The following is a 16,514-nucleotide window of genomic DNA, read 5'->3' as shown; positions in this document are numbered from 1 at the left end:
AATATGCTCCAAGTGCAAGGTTTAGGAAAGAGAAAAAAAATCTTTTCCTTCCTCAGCTGTGCGATGTCGTTCAGAGGCGGCTTTTTTTTTTTTTTCTTTTTCTCCTCCCTCTTTCTCTTTCTCTCTCCCCGCTAGTTTCTTTTCTCCTTTTCTTTTTCTTCTTTCTTTCTTTCCTTCTCTTTCTCCTTCTCCTTTTCTCCTTTCTCTCAGTCAGTGTCGCACCGGTGTTCTTCTGTTTCTCTCTTTCTCTCTTTCTTCTTCCTTCTTCTTTTTTCTTTCTTCTCTCATTTTGTCGATTGGCTTCTTCTTTTTTTTTCTTTTTTTTTCTTCTTTCTCTCTTTCTTCTCCTTTACGCCGGCAACACCCAGATTTGACCAAAACCCTTTGCTCCCTTTTATCTTTCGACCTCGGCACTTTCTCTAAAGCCGATCCTCTTTTCTTTTTTTTATTATTTTGTATATTTTTTTTGTATGTATTTTGATTGTTGTGGATCGTGGTTCCAACTGCTAGAGATTTAGGATTTTTCTTGGTTTTTTTGGTTTATGCTGTTGTGTTTTTTTTTATTGATTTTCCTAGCTTTCCCAAAATCCCCTAGCCTCAAATTTTTCAGGGTTCTTATAGAACTCAGTTGTCCAAATCTTTGGACAATCATGATCTTAGCAACACTAATTCCGGATGGGTAACCTTCAAGTCAAAGAAAATCCATCGAAAATGATCTCAAATCTCGGCTACCAGAGGAGCATTTAATACTCTGTATATTATTGACAATGGAGGCCAAGCGTGCTTCCATCCCTTCTTTTTTCTTCTTTTTATTTTTATTATTTTTTTGTTTTTTTACGTGTTTTTTAGTTCAATTTATTTATTTATTTTTATTTATTAAGTGGGTGTCTACAGGACTATGACAATATTATCTATAACCTGTCTAACATGAATGAAGCCACAGCACTATACTGAGTCTTTCCAACAATATCATTAAGAAAAAGGCCTTAAATGATCGACAAGAATCTTACTGATAATCTTCAATGGTATCGTGCAAAGATTGATTAGACAAAATTGTGAGATTTTTTTTGGAACCTCTACATTAAGAATGAAAGAAATCAAAGTATGATTCAAATTGGTAGAAAATTACCTATAATATACGCTTGTTGGAGAAAGCTAACAATACCCGCACCAACACTACTATAATACTTTTGGTAAAAGGCTGCAAGAAAGGCATCAAACCCTGGACATTTATTCAAATCCATGTCAAAAACTGCCATCCTAACTTCTCCATGAACAATCAAATTTAAGATTTCCTCTAAAGCATTATTATTAAGCTTTCAATGAGAGTTGATTGGAAGAGATTCATGCATACTATCATCAGTATAAAGATCTCGATAAAACATTATTGACATAAGCTTTAACTCAGATTGATCGTACGTAGCACCACGAGCCATCGTCTTTCTTTAAAGTAGAAATTCACTCCCTTTTCTTTTCCCTTTAACCACTGCATGGTAAAATTTAGTGTTGGCATCACCATTTTTTAACCATCCAACTCTTTTAAAGCCATATATTTTCTTCTGGATGAAGAATTAAATTATATTCTTCAACTAGGGCGATTCCTAAATATAACAAGAAATTATTAAATCCACAGTTCAGTTTAGCTTGAATCCCCTTAAGTCTTGCTAAGACCCTCATTTTTTGTTGTAAATATCACCAAATATATCATGTCACCATCTACCTAGAGAATCAATGAATTTCTCAAGCAAGTCAGGAAGATCTATTCTCTCCATGCTCTAGTTACTTTTAACAAAGTCATTGAAATTCGGGTGTGACATCCAAGATAATTCGAATTTGAACTCCTTATGTAGTCGAGGATTAGCGACATTTTCCTAATAGATAACCAACACGAGAGTATGGTCAGAGTGGGTTCTTAGTAATTTTGACACTTATGCATGAGGGAAAATAGTACGCCAAGCCTCATTTGCAACTGCTCTATCCAAGCGTTCTCTTGTAAAATTCAGTCTATCAATTTTCTTCCACCAAGTGAATTTTAACCCTGATGTACCTAGATCAATAAGCTGACAATGATTCATGCATTCCCTCATTTGGTTGCAATTATTAAAATTGATTATGCCTCACTTTGTTCTTTCATTCAGAAAAAGAAACTGATTGAAATCACCAATTAATATCCAGGGTAAATCATGTATTCCACTAGCCGAACATAAAGAACTCCATAATTGCTTCTTTTCTGCAACAATGAGACAACCATAAATCACAATGAACAACTAGACTTTATTTTCATAGTTGATCATTATATGGATTAGTTGAGAATAGTAAGCTAGTGTTTCTAAATCAACAAAGCCTACATCTCACATCACCTAAATTCTTCTTGAGAACTCAACTGCTTTTACAAGAACATAATTTGGTAGACCTATTTTCCTACATATTCTATTTGCTTTTTCTTCTGAAACTCTCTCGACTCTTGAAAAATGAAAAGATACAGATCATGCAATTTAATAAAATTCTTAATATTTCTAATGCATTGTCGAGAGGCTGCTTCTCTCGCATTCCAACTCAAGACTTTCAACATCAAATAAAAACTAATGGATAAAATAATCAGAGTATAAAATAAATGTCACAACTTAAATTTCGGGTCATGACTAGTGCATAGGCCCAATGGACGTAGTCCACTAAGCCCAAGCAAGCCTATTAATATGACCTGTTCATCATTCCGTCAAAAGTTGCTAAGTCACATTTCATAACTTTGAATCAAATTAATACTAAGCATTACCAACTTGTAGTGGCATTACCAATCAAATATACATATGTCTATACATATCAAAAAGGGGACTCGATTTCCAGCGAAAAGACCCGAGTGACGTACGGCTATTGAATGCCGAGATACCTACTAAGGAAACGAATCTACAAGGGCACCTTGACCTAGTTATCGGTTGCCTCTTGATCTGAAAACATGAAGTTGAAAACGGTGAGTATACACTTAGTGAGTGAACAAGGAAGGGAACAAGCAACAATAAGGAAAATTTAAAGAAATCATGATGCATTTATCTTTAAAACAATGCACTTTGGTTTAGTTCTTATCAAAACCCCTCATGCAAACCCAAAATGAGTAAATCACTTAATGAAAAGGGTCTATGCTCAACAAAGGATTTGAAGAGTGAAAACTTAATAGCATTCATGCAATTCAAGTCAAGTAAACGACGAGTCCTCGCTGCAGCAGAAAGGCATTCTCGCTGCAGCTTTTTGCTACAGCGAAATTTGGGCTCAAGTTATCAACTGGACGAGGGTTTCTCAAATGGTCGAGGGTTTCTCTCTAAAATTTCTCATTTCAAACTTAATTAAATAAACCCCTAAATGTTAGGAGTCTATAATTTACTATGGTGTAAATGAAATGAAAAAATATGGCAAAAACCAACAAGATAGCATAATGGACAAAAATTTTCTCACTGCAGCAAGATTCAGTTGGCTAAAACAGAAAGTTTCTCGCTGCAGTGAGAAGCTTCAGCAACTTTCTCTCTGCAGCGAGAACTAGGTATGGTAAAAACCCTTAAAACCAGAGAGTTTCTCGCTACAGCGAGAAACAGAGCACTAAGAAAAAGTCTCCATTCCCTCAAGAAAAGGTCATCTTACTGAAATGACAAAAGCAACATGAAACACAAATAAATTCCTAAAGTTCAACATGTCAAATTTTCACATGCATTACAACCATATACCATATTCATGAGCTTTTGATAACACACATATTTATGTATGTATATATGTATATCAATCATCATGCACACCCTCCCATCATTATCAGCTCATATGCACTCTCACTAGCACATGGCTGGGTCATCATCGGCTTATGCGCACTCCTACTCGTACACAGCCGGGTCAACATCGGCTTATGCGCACTCCCACTCGCACTTTATCCGGTCAGCATCGGCTTATGCGCACTCCTACTCGCACATAGCCAGGTCAATATCATTACACAACATTATTCATATATATATATATACCCGATATAAGAGCACATAGGTCCATCTTTTTACACATTTCACATTTTTACAACATCAAAATATTTTATCAAGGGCTTGTTCCCCGGCACACATCTTTAAAGAAAAGTTGAAATAAATCATTCAAATGTGTCATACAAATACAATTATACCTCCCAAAACGATTTTGAAATGCAAGTTCACTCACCGGTATTTTGTTGAACCTTTAGTCGACTCTAACTTCCCTAATGGTCCAAATAGGGCGATGGAGCTTCGTTGGAACCTACCATCACATTAGCATCACCATTATGTCAATTCACATACTTATAAATTCTAAAAGCTTTATTTTAGCTAGCTTCCCCTTGCCATCTAGGTGGCTATCTATGTTCATTATCCTAATCACTCTAAAGTGAATGAACAACCTTAACTACCAAAACACCCATAAGTCTAAACACTAATCATTTTCAACACTAAGAATCAATTCTAATTCACTACTCACCTTGGTAGTTTGTATTTGAAATTCTTTCCAAAAACTTTCAAACTAATATTGAAGCTCCCTCTTTCTTTCTCTAAAACACCTAGTTAGTGAGAGAAAGTATGAAAATAAGATTTTCTTCAAGGGTTTTAAATTGAAAAAGTGAAAGAGTACAAGGGTTCTATGCAAAAGTGCACAAAAGCTTGAAAATTAGAGCTATTTTGAGAAAGGTTATGGAGCTTTCATATCAAGCTTTCATGGAGGATGAAAGCAACGTGAGATGAGAAGAAGAAGAAGAAGAAAAGCTGCTGAAGAATGAAGAAGCTGCTGGAAGAAAGAGATATTTATAGCTCAAGCTTATCCAACTCTATTTAAATTACGAAAATGCCCTCAACTAGTTAACTTGTTTTCCTTCAACCCTTATGCAATCTTTTTACTCTTTTGACACTGAGGCCAGGTCCACAAGGGTCTAAAAATACTCAGGTTTACGAAAACTTAAAATTTTAACTCAAGATGAAAAATGACCATTTTGCCCCTACCTCGAAAATCATCATCATTTTTATTTCTTTTGTCATTTTACCCGTATTTCATCATTCATTTATGCCTTAGGCCTACTTAGGCCATAATATTGTTTAAAATCTTACTTTTAGGGGCTTTCTAAGGAAATAACGAAATTACCCTTAGTCCATATTATCCCATCTATTTCTAATTACGAGTCTATAGAGGTCGAGGTCTCACAATAAACATATACACAAAAGGCTCTAACATTAGCAAGATTAAACTTGGATAACGTCATTTTCACGTTCTTCTAAATCCATAGCTTCAACCTCCCATCAGAGCTAGTTCTCATGTCACCAATATCATATGAAAACTGCACCTATTTTACCTTTGCAACCCCATGAATCCCAACCCTGATATTAGTTGTGTTAATAGCCTTATTCTCTAAAGCTAGGGTGGGACCCCATTAATCCCAACACACACTCTTAGTGAAGCAATTTTGACAAATCACTATATGGATCATCATTAGAGGTAGTACAATTATGCTATTATGGTTTGATAAGTCATAGTTGGTGTATAAAAGTCAAAAACGAAAACCCAAGAAGAATTCTACCAAAGAAAGTAGACATCAGACTTTCATGAATGTTGAATTCTTCCTCTTATAATTTTTCTAGATTAGTTTCAATTAAAGTGATATATGGCTTAGGGGATTAAAATTTTAATACTTCGCTATGTAATATCCATCTTAACATGATTCGAATCCCTTCCAACTTCCTCATCCTCTAACACATAAAAACATGACCTAGATTTAATAATAGGTTTGGAACTTTCCTGTGGAACAAACCCTTTATCTTTTGCTTTCAAACCTCTTTCTGTTCTATTCCTACTATTTCTTTAATAAGACATTTGGCTATCACCCAAGGACCGAATTTTGAAGCTTGAAAGTCCTTTTCAATCAGCTTGACTTCATTGGCTAATTTGATAGCTTGCTTCTTAAAAAAGCCTTCTTGTTCCTTATGCTTAACAAGACGTAATTTTGCACCATGACCAAATTTACCACAGTGGAAACATAGCATACGAAGTCCTTCATATTCGATTTTTTGTCATTTTCCTCCTATGAAAACTTTAGAAACCAACAGCTTGGTAAGGTCAAGTTCAATACACAAATGACCAAACTTTCCTCTCATGGCATAGGAAGTGGTTTGATCAATCTTGATAGTTTTAACTAACTTGTCACTAATCCTAGTTAAAACATCCTTGTCGTAAAATTCTAATGGTAACCCCGGCAAACGTATTTATGCTGCAACAGATTCTATCGAAGTTTCTTCAGATAGAAACCCAAGAGTCCATTTTCTAAGTGTGAGATAATGGCTAGCTATTATCCAAGGACCATCTGAGAGCACATGATTAAAATCAAATTTTTTTTTAGAATTTGAAACAATAGAAGTCGTTATCCAAATACACTGCTTGGAAATCACCCGCTAACGACCATAACTGTTTAACTCTGTTACACAGATATGTGTAGCTAATATCCCTCCCAAGTAGTTTCACAATCAACATATTCCTCCATGGCATACAAATACGTTTCTTTTCTTCCTTTGTTAATCTGATATAAGGACCACTAAGAACTCCTTCAAATGCATCATCATCAGAATCTAAATCATCCAAGATTTGACCCTTTTCCTCCGACTCCTCATCATCAAAACACATAACGAGGTCATCATGCATTAATATATTATGGTATGATGATTTAAGGTTCCCATCTTGATTTCGACACTAAAGAGGCTCGTTTTGAGAATGCATATCAACAGTGGATACATTGTTATCCATGCTCATGCGTTCACATTTGACTCCCACAAGAACAGGATTTTCTTTTGAACCAACGACGATCGATGGTGGTGATTGGCCACCAAAAGAATTTGCCTCCATGAGGGGTGAACACTAAGGTTTTTTGAACTTAGGTGTAAGATAGCAGATTTTGCTAAATGTGCACTAAGAGAAATCCTATTCTAAGTTAAAGTTAAAAGAATTGTCACGATATGTCAATTTTTTTAACACCTTTAACTTTAAGAATGTCCAATAATATTGTCACAATAGACAATTAATTATAGTATTACTTAATGGTACTATATCGTTTTAGCTAATGTCTAATTTAGAATCATGCTTAATTTACTAAAACAAAATTTGAACTTAAATACAACGTTACTGATTTAGTGATTGATATTGTATTTTGTCTAATAAAAAATTAACTTAGCAATCCACTTACTTCAAAGAAAAAAGAAATTAAATTAAACAGACATGTTCAATAACAAAGCCATAATAGCAGCGGCTGAGATCTGTCCACATCATCGTTCAGTCTTCCCCGTTGGTGCAAACTTCCAAAATCCATGGTCTCCTCGTCAGCATTCCACACATCAAAGGCAGCCCGCAGACGAACAATATTGCATCCATTAAAGAGCACAAAACAGAATAGGACACCTCCTTTCTTTCATTTATTAAGTCAAGGAAATTCGAGTTCCTGTTCTGTTTGGTTGTGCAAACTTTCACAATTCCAACAAGTATCAAGCGATCCCAAATCAGAAGACAGAAAACCAGGCAAGGGAGACTTAATACGACGCAAAAGCCGAAAAGCCAAAAGAGGTGGCGGGGAACTGGTGGATGGCAAGAACCAACAAGTATACCTCCATTAATTTCAATCATGTCCTTGAAAAAAACCTGACCTCCCCTCCCAATTCCACCAAAACTAAAAATCCACAATCCCACCACCCAAACCAACCTCCTTCTTTTTCTTCTTATTCTTCCATCTCAGCCGCAGCCGCAGCCAACGCCAAAACCCATGGCCGCATGCTCGTCCTGACCCGGCCCTCTCCCAAGCCCATTTCAACCCCTCCTCTTGTCTCCCCAACACCGCCCAAACAGTCTCAACCACATCAACTCCAACCCCGGTCAGCCCCAGCTCCAGATCAAACACTGCCGCCGGATCCGGCTCCTGATCAGATTTCTCTACGTCCTCTTGGTCGAACCGGGTCCGGGATATCCATTCCGGTTCAGGAGAGGGAGAAGGAAGTTGTGCCGGTTTCTGTGTCGCCGAAGCCGGATCGATTCGTTCCGCCGCATCTTAGGCCGGGCTTTGTGGGGAGAGAGGAGAGGCCTGGACCACAAGTGTTCCGTGGAAGAGAGCAGAGTCAGAAGCATTTCGGGTCGCCGGGTCGGTATGGCGAAGATGGGCGGCCCAAGTCAGGTGGTTACGAGAAGATGAGAAGAGGTGGTGAATCAGATCTGGGTTTGACTGATCGGCCCAGATCCAGTGGGAATCGCCCTAGTTCTAGTGGATGGTACGTCTCCACTTCTTACAAAGTATCGATTGGTCTTAAAAACTTTCTAATTTCATTTGCTTACTAGGACCCTATTCGTAGGAAATGAATTTCAGGTAATCCTAGATAGGGATGTTAGCTAGAGTAGAGGAAGAAAATATTCAATGTCTAGAGACAGGCTTTTTTAAACTACGAATAGATCTGGAGAAAATCCAAAGAGATAACTTCCCGATGCTCACTGGGGGGACCTAATTGATCGTCTTTACTATATAATTGTAACATATCCTTGGCTCTTTAAAATAAAGAAATAGGTCTGGATATTGGATTTTTAGACAAAGAATTTACTGTTTAGATCTTTAAGTTGGCTCATTATATAATTGTTGGAATTTTTCTAAAGGAAAGCTCCTTGTCTCCTTCCATTATATCTTTTCCTTTTTTCTATTCAGCAGTTAGATTACAAGCTAACCTTTAAACAATTGAGCCAAAACACGCTAAGTCATTCTCGTCTAGATATTTTCTGAAACCTGTGGGTGTTAGATAGAAATGTTTAAGGGTTTGGTGGGCTTTAGTAAATGTTAGGTCATTTTTACCATTAAAGGGAAAAAGCATAGTAGGTTATGTCAACCATGTATTTTTTAAAACAAAAAAAAAAAGAGGAAATATCAATATAATTGTGATTTTACATTTATGTTACTTATAACAAATATGGACATTGGAAATTGTATGTTGAGGTAATCTCACTGATGTTTTATTATTCATATGGGCACTATAAAATGCTATTATATTAAGGGTAAACTTCATTTACAACTTTTCTGGTTTTAACTTTTCTCACATACCATCATGTAGGTTCTTTTTTCTCAATTAACATGTTGTGGATAATTCTTGTTTCTATTAGGATGTTAAGTTTGCCGAATAAACTTGTCAAAATATTCCCAATTCAAAGTTAGATTAGTTGTTCACACTTAGAGGTATTTTTTGAGATTTTACTAGATAAAATTAACAGCCTAACTCTTTGTGAGAAGAGAAGTTATTAGTAGGATGCTAATTAGGAAAAAAAAAATATTCACAAGATGTTAATTGAGAGAAAAGATAACACAGGATGCTGTGTTGAAAAAGTTGAAGTCATAAAGAGTGCAGGTGGAGTTTATCTTAAAATTAATTTTTTTTAAAAGCGTTATCTTTACTCTTTTTTTTTTTACATTTGGGGAAAGAGGGATTCGAACTCTACTTTTTTTTAGAAAAAGATCATGCACCAACCAATAAACCAATGAAAGTGTTTATCTTATAATTAATAGTATTATATGATATTAGCATCTGACTAGAATCAACCCATATTAGCCTGAATAACTAAAATTAACGTGGATCTTTTTTTTTTTTAATTTTTTCGAAATAATCAGCATTGCCGAGTCTGGTTTTCAATTCTGAATTGGTTTGTTGGGACTTGAGGTTTTATGCCAGTGAAACTGGACCCTTAAGATTTATATCTTGTCTGTCTGCCTTGAGGTGGCTCATCAACAGTGCTTAAATCTTGAAAGGAATTAAATTGAGGGTTATTTCTTAATTTGCCACTTCCTTTTGGCAAGTTTCAGAATTTTGATGAAGCCCTATTGTTCTATGGCATCTGGGGGTTGCCACAACTGAACCTACATCATTAGCATTTTGATCTTTGCCTTTCACCCATCTTTCTCAATCTGTACAGTAGAAATTTCATTGAACATGTTATTCTCTGTGCACATTATTTATTGTACGATGTAATGTAGCTGATTTTCATTCTGTTTTCCCCTTCTTGTTCTTGAAATTCTTGTAATTACTTGGGAAGTTGGTGGTTAAGCACTCTCATTTCCACTACTTGCTTTTTCTTCATTACTCTCTTTGTTGCTTTGTCCTTTTTGTTCTCTGCCTCCTGTCTGCTTTTCTCTTAAATTTTGCCTTTGAATTGAGTTGCACTTGCACCTCTCCATGTGTTGGTATGTGTGGCCTTGATTGTGATTTGTTGTTGGAGTGACATTTTACTTTGTTTATATCTGTAAACTTCTAACTGAATAAATGCCCTTTTGCAGAGTTAGTTCTGAAGAACTTGTTTCGAAGATGGAGGTGGAACTTTCTTGAAAGCATAGATGGACGCCTAATTGTGCATGGCTGCTGCCTCTGCCTCTCAGTAAATCGCTTTATTTTTTAAAAGTTGGATAGAATATCATTTCGTGGAAGATAAAATACTGCCAGGTGGCACCATTTGAGGTGTTCTATTCGAAAATAGAGGTTTGAGGGCCGAAGTCCTTTCAGAGCTCGGAAATTAGCTGAGTGTAAGAATAGATGAAGGTGTCCTATGGCATGTAGAATTCACTTTATGTTATTTTTCCTGTTCAACCACTTTAACTATTACGAAGGGGCTCAAATATTGCCCCTCTCCTTATTCTTCCTCTTGGTTGTACTTGAAGATCCTCCCAGTTTGACAAATATTTATTTAATGTTTCTCCTTCTTCTATCGAAATTTATGATTAGAGCCTGCCAGAGACAGATTTACATTAATAGTCCAAATCTTGTCTATGCTCTGATTCTGTTCCCATTTCTCTTGCTATCTCTAGTTTTTCAAGGAGATGATGGAATAGGGCAATAGGCCCATGCAGCTTTCTTTCGGCTCGTAAAATAATCAAGTGATATATTTAGGGGGTATGTTACTGTTTATACAGGGTTCAGCTACTCCATAAATAGGTAGAGATGATGTTAAGAGTACAGATTCGCATAGGTTTTCGTTGTAGTATTTTACTTTTTCTTTTGTTTCTTTACAACTCTGGGAAATTCTCCATCTTCGTCTCACATCCTTAATCCCCCTCCTCTCCTCTCCTCTCCTCTCCTCTCCATGTGTTGTTTCCTTGTGCTGCAACTGCAAGCACCCATACCAAAGTACTGCACCAGCTTGGATTTTACTCTTTTGTCATTTTCTTTTTCTTTTTCCATTTTCCCATTCTTCTCCTTTTTTATTCTATTCTCTGTTGCCAAATATCAACTTTAGATCTGAGTCTTTTCCCCATATTTCAATATACTTTGTATTTTTTATGGTGATTGTTTTGTTATTTTTATAGTCATTACAGAGTTTTAAATGGTATTCTTTAGATTGTCCAAGTTTTCTCTAGATTTACAATTTGAATTTTTTATTTTTAATTTAGTTCGAATTTAAAAAAAAAAAACTAACAACTATCTTACTCGTTGTCAAAATTAAAATGTATAAAATCAAAATACATAAATGCTATGAATGATTTACAAACATAAAATATGGTAGTATATAGTCTGATCTTTATCAATAATTGAACTAAAATTTTTAATGGAATATTGATGTTTAATGTTAACTATACATTAAGTTTATAATAAAATATAAATATTTTAAAAAATAAAAAGTATATCAATTATAACAGTACATTTGTGATACATTTTATGCAGTTTACGTATAAATAATTACTTTCAATGCATTAAATTTTTTTCGTTTAACTTTATATTTCATTAAAATCATCATTATTAACAAAGTATGATTATATTCTCACTAATATATATTAAGACCGAAATTTTCGAAAGTAAAAACTCATACATATCCATAAAAAAGGTAAATAAATAAATAAATGGGCTTAAAGGCCTAAAACCCCTAATTGGGTTAAGCCCGAACAAAACGACGTAGCCGAAAGAGCCACTGGGTTTTCCGCATTGGGTCCGATCCATAGTCTTCACTGAAACCCTCCCAACCTTCTGGATTACTAATAATAATAATATAAACCCTAAACCCTTTCTCGCTTTCCCTTTCGACCCCAATAAACCCCTACGCCCTCTCTTCCTCTCTTCGACGGTGGGATTTCTAAGGTATTTGGAATCCATATTTCTTACTTTCTTTTTTTCAAAGAAAAGTTTTAAGATCATGTTTTGTTATGTTTGTTTGCTTCGAAATTCTGGGCAAAAAGGGTAGAAATCAGCCTTCTAGGTCCTAGGTTGAGGTTTCTTTTTCCCCCATTTCTATTGGTTTTTGTTAACTCATCTCTCTCTGGTCAAGGCGCTGTCAGCCGCCACTGTCAAAAGCGGTGGCGCGGTGCGATGTTATCCCCTTTTTTTTTTTCGTGGAAGTTAGATTGGGGCTTTGAGGCGATTTTTTTTACTACTATAAATTTTTACATTTGATTTGACATGAAAATGACCATGGTTTTCTTGGATTTTTGCAATGTTGTTTGTATTTTCATTTTCAAAACTGAGGGAAACCCATTTTGCATTAAAAGAAACGATGGTGCTTTGAGTCGGCGTGCGCATGACCATGTTGTTTAAATGTAATACTTGTATGGAGCGTTTAGCAACAAATTATGTGAATCAACGTGTTATGGCAAAACGGGTAGCATAAATGCCGTTTATGTTTTTAGTTATGTTTGTGAATCCTCTCTTTTTCATCTTATATGTTTCCTTTTTCTAATCATCAAAAGTTTTAGCTGGGTTCTGTTCTTTGTAGAGGAAATAGTTTGGGTTACACTTCTTTCTGACTATCTGGCTTAACCATATGGAGGCAGAAAAGAAACATTTTGGAAGCCTAGTCTCTAATAGACAGAGTGCTTGCTATCAAGTTTATTTCAGGTTGCATGTGTGTAAACATCTATGTATTTGCCCGCTTGCCTGTTTTAATTTAGAGTTGCTTAAACTGTTTTTCTGAGTGACATCTTACCTCTAGTCTAATCTTGACCTTGGGTCATATGCATACTGCCTTTGCTTATAATGAAGATTCTATGTTTCTTAGTAGTTGTTAAGTAGTTGCTCTCTTATTATTTCCTCCCGGTTCCTTTTGTTTTCATCTTTTATGTATAAACCTACTGTTGCGTAATTTGCTTGATGTTTGGTTTTTGTTTACTTCTGGGTTCTTTCACAACGTGACATCAATATTTTATTTTTTCAGCATCGAGGAAAATGAATTTCAACAATGTCAAAGTTCCTAAAATGCCAGGAGGTGGAGCTCTTCCTACTTTGCTTAAGATTGGAGTCATTGGTGGGCTTGGCCTTTATGGAGTTGCCAACAGTCTCTACAATGTTGATGGAGGGCATCGAGCAATTGTTTTCAATCGTGTATTGGGCATCAAAGATAAGGTCATTTTTTGTGTAATGTTCTACTAGTTGACGTTTTATTCAGAAAGTCTCTCCTTCCCGAATGTCTATTGTTTATAGATATTATAATACTTTGGGACACTTGCATATCTTATCAACTTCTGTAAAAGAATGTCTATGGCTATGTATTCTCTATGGATTGACTATTACCTTGTGGCTTGTGCTATCTTTCATAAATGACCTAGATTTTTTGTTTTCTCCTGCTATCAACACACTTGTTTACTATCTTAATTTTTTGTTTAAATTTCTGTTTCGCAATGTGTCATGCCGTTTACTGATTGTTTGTGCAGGTTTATCCTGAGGGGACACACCTTATGATTCCGTGGTTTGAGAGGCCTATCATCTATGATGTTCGTGCAAGACCTCATCTAGTTGAGAGCACTTCTGGTAGTCGTGATCTCCAGATGGTAAGTGCTAATTTTCTCTTTTCAGATAGATTTTTGCTGTTGTATTCAAAAAGTTTCTGCCATTACCTTGTTGCATTTCAGTTTTCTAAAATGATAAAGTTAATCTCAGCTTATTTTATTTTTTTGTTGTACTTAACAATTCATGCTCTACTGCTGCTGAGATTAGAGTAGTTTTTGATAAAAGTTGTGTAAGCATGATTGAGTATTGAGAATAGGTGGAAACTTAAAATAGGAAACAGTTCCAGGAGGAAATTCTGTCTCTAGAAATTGAACCCATTTCTGAACTATCATCTGCAGGTGAAGATTGGGCTTCGAGTTCTCACTCGCCCTAACGCAAATGAATTACCTCAAATTTATCGAACCCTTGGTGAGAATTATAATGAGAGGGTCCTGCCTTCAATCATTCATGAAACTTTAAAAGCTGTGGTTGCTCAATACAATGCCAGCCAACTCATTACTCAGAGAGAGGTAGGTGTCCAGGCATATTCTTGCTTATAGTGTTATGTATGTTCTAATAATAGCATAATGGTGTGAATTTATTGTTCGAGATTGAACTTTTGTTCTTTTAGACTGTTAGTAGGGAGATTCGGAAGATTTTGACAGAAAGGGCAGCGAACTTCAACATTGAACTGGACGACGTGTCCATTACAAGCCTGACTTTCGGAAAGGAATTCACAGCTGCAATTGAGGCCAAACAGGTTGCTGCACAAGAAGCTGAGAGAGCTAAATTTATTGTGGAAAAGGCTGAACAGGACAAAAAAAGTGCTGTTATACGAGCACAGGTGAGACACATAAAATGGTCAATATTCACTCTGCCTTTGGGAGTTATGGATTGTACAGAAAAAAGAAGGAAGCAAATAAAGGACCAAAGAAGAGGCCAAGAGGGTAAAAGGGATAAATTTTCTATAAAAATTAGGTGATAAATTGCACCTGAATGGAAGTCTTAAGTAGATAAGGGTAAAATGGCTAGGCTATTTCCTATAAAATGCAAGCAAACAAACCGTCTGAAATAGATTTGCTTTACAGTTGTTTTTGCTTTGCCCATAAGATTGTGGGAGTTCTTTGTGCCTTGAATGGGTTGATCATTTTAGCCATCTAAAGCATTTGTCTTTTCTGGTTGCCAGGGTGAAGCCAAGAGTGCCCAGCTCATTGGTGAAGCTATTGCAAACAATCCAGCATTCATCACACTGAGGAAAATTGAAGCTTCTAGAGAAATTGCACAGACCATCTCCCATTCAGCCAACAAAGTCTACTTGAATTCAAAAGATCTGTTGCTGAACCTTCAGGAGATGAATCTGGAAACCAACCCAAAGAAATAGGCATGTTAAGTCGAAAACTCGGTTACCTCCCTGTGGTAGTTTCATTTCTCACATTGTTCGATCGTGAGAACGGTTAATAACTCAGTGGTGACAAAATTAAAGGCATATCTGTCTTCCCATGGATTTTTGTAAGGAGTTTATTTTGTCAAAGGATTAGTGTTCAAACATCAGATTTGTTAGAATTAGGACTGTTGGGTTTGAGGTATAAAAGAGCTGTTGCATATATGTTTCCCTCATTATGGTCCACCTATATTATCTGCGGAAGTTGATGTCGTTTCTTTGTTAGGAAGACACTGGCCATTTTTTTTGTTCAAATAAAAAACCTTTCGTTTTTTTCATTCTAGGGAGGCCGATACTTCTGGTTCATCCAGAAGTTAGTGGCAGTACATGCTTGCATTTTTTATATTATGCTAAGCCAGAATATTAATTAATGCTGGTAGTGCCATTTTCTTTGAGCGAATGCATATTTTTCCTTGGTAGTTATTGTTTCCAGTCCCTACCTCCTTAAACCATAAAAAAAAAAGTTAAAGTAGCAAGCCAAAAAGGGAAAAAAAAAAAAGTCAAAGAGAGAAAAGGGGGAAGGCTGTATTTGTTAACATTAGGAGCTCAAGTGTCCCCTGGCCAAGCCAGAATCATGGGAGGTACTGGTAATGTGAGGCTTGCTACAAGATAGCGAGACATTGTTTGTGCTTGGTAACTATTAACTAGTTAATAGGCATGACCCCGAAATTTGTTGTTGAGGCCACCAAAATCTTGCAATACCAAGTAATTAATTACGTTCTTGGATTGTAAGCATGAAATTGATCGCTCCACTCTTACATCACATCTAATGCGTTATAATTTTGTTGGTCCAAAGGCTTGGGCATGAGATTTGGCCCACAATTGGTTTTATTTCCAACAGTATACACTCCTTGGTTAATTAACAATACTTTGAATGACCCCATCCATTCACACCATCTAAAATCTAATGCAAGAAAACATAATGATAAGGTCAAAAGTGGAGCAGAGATACTTAGATGACAAAAAGCTAATTACATATTGTTGTGTCTAGTCTCGATGTTCCGTCCAAATTCATCTTTTGGTTAATAAATGGGTCATGTAATGGAACCTTCTCTTGAAACGAGAAGAGGTTGAATTCCAAGTTAGAATTTAGAAATGTTAAAAGGGGAAGGGGGAGGGGGCATTAACGATAGAAAACAACATTTCCTGGAAAGATGACAGACCAATTGTTCAAAACGCCATCACTGATTTATTCTCTCAAAGCGAACCTCTTTTTCTTCACTCTTTTCTCTCTTTCCCATGCACGGGGTCATAGTGCCCCGCGGTTTTGATTGCTTATATGATCTGCCTACTGTCTGCAGCCACACCAGTACTAGTCAACCGATCCACACGTCGGTGCAAGG

The 16,514-nt window shown here is 36.1% G+C and overlaps 2 protein-coding genes across 2 annotated transcripts; both read left to right on the top strand.

Annotated features, from left to right (window-relative positions):
- On the top strand, window positions 7,202–10,790 carry LOC18608787 (vegetative cell wall protein gp1). The gene is made up of 2 exons (XM_018116330.1): window positions 7,202–8,282; window positions 10,322–10,790. Coding segments are annotated over exons 1-2 (678 nt in total). The 5' UTR covers window positions 7,202–7,605; the 3' UTR covers window positions 10,323–10,790.
- LOC18608786 (prohibitin-1, mitochondrial) lies at window positions 12,006–15,441 on the top strand. The gene is made up of 6 exons (XM_007043650.2): window positions 12,006–12,110; window positions 13,180–13,367; window positions 13,676–13,792; window positions 14,090–14,260; window positions 14,362–14,574; window positions 14,917–15,441. Exons 2-6 carry the CDS (start codon window positions 13,191–13,193, stop codon window positions 15,109–15,111), a joined length of 873 nt encoding a protein of 290 aa, XP_007043712.1. The 5' UTR covers window positions 12,006–12,110; window positions 13,180–13,190; the 3' UTR covers window positions 15,112–15,441.

Source organism: Theobroma cacao, chromosome 2 (genome assembly GCF_000208745.1).
Source record: "Theobroma cacao cultivar B97-61/B2 chromosome 2, Criollo_cocoa_genome_V2, whole genome shotgun sequence".
Classification (NCBI taxonomy): Eukaryota; Viridiplantae; Streptophyta; class Magnoliopsida; order Malvales; family Malvaceae; genus Theobroma; species Theobroma cacao.
The sequence above is the reverse complement of the archived record's forward strand: the minus strand, read 5'-3'. Positions and strand labels throughout refer to the sequence as shown.

What these genes read in the sequence shown, in the direction of transcription:
- LOC18608786 (XM_007043650.2), top strand. Translation starts at nt 13,191, where the DNA reads ATGAATTTCAACAATGTCAAAGTTCCTAAAATGCCAGGAGGTGGAGCT. An exon ending in TATTGGGCATCAAAGATAAG is followed by an intron (nt 13,368 to 13,675) that starts GTCATTTTTTGT and finishes TTGTTTGTGCAG; the next exon opens with GTTTATCCTGAGGGGACACA. An exon ending in AACTCATTACTCAGAGAGAG is followed by an intron (nt 14,261 to 14,361) that starts GTAGGTGTCCAG and finishes TTGTTCTTTTAG; the next exon opens with ACTGTTAGTAGGGAGATTCG.
- LOC18608787 (XM_018116330.1), top strand. Translation starts at nt 7,606, where the DNA reads ATGGCAAGAACCAACAAGTATACCTCCATTAATTTCAATCATGTCCTT.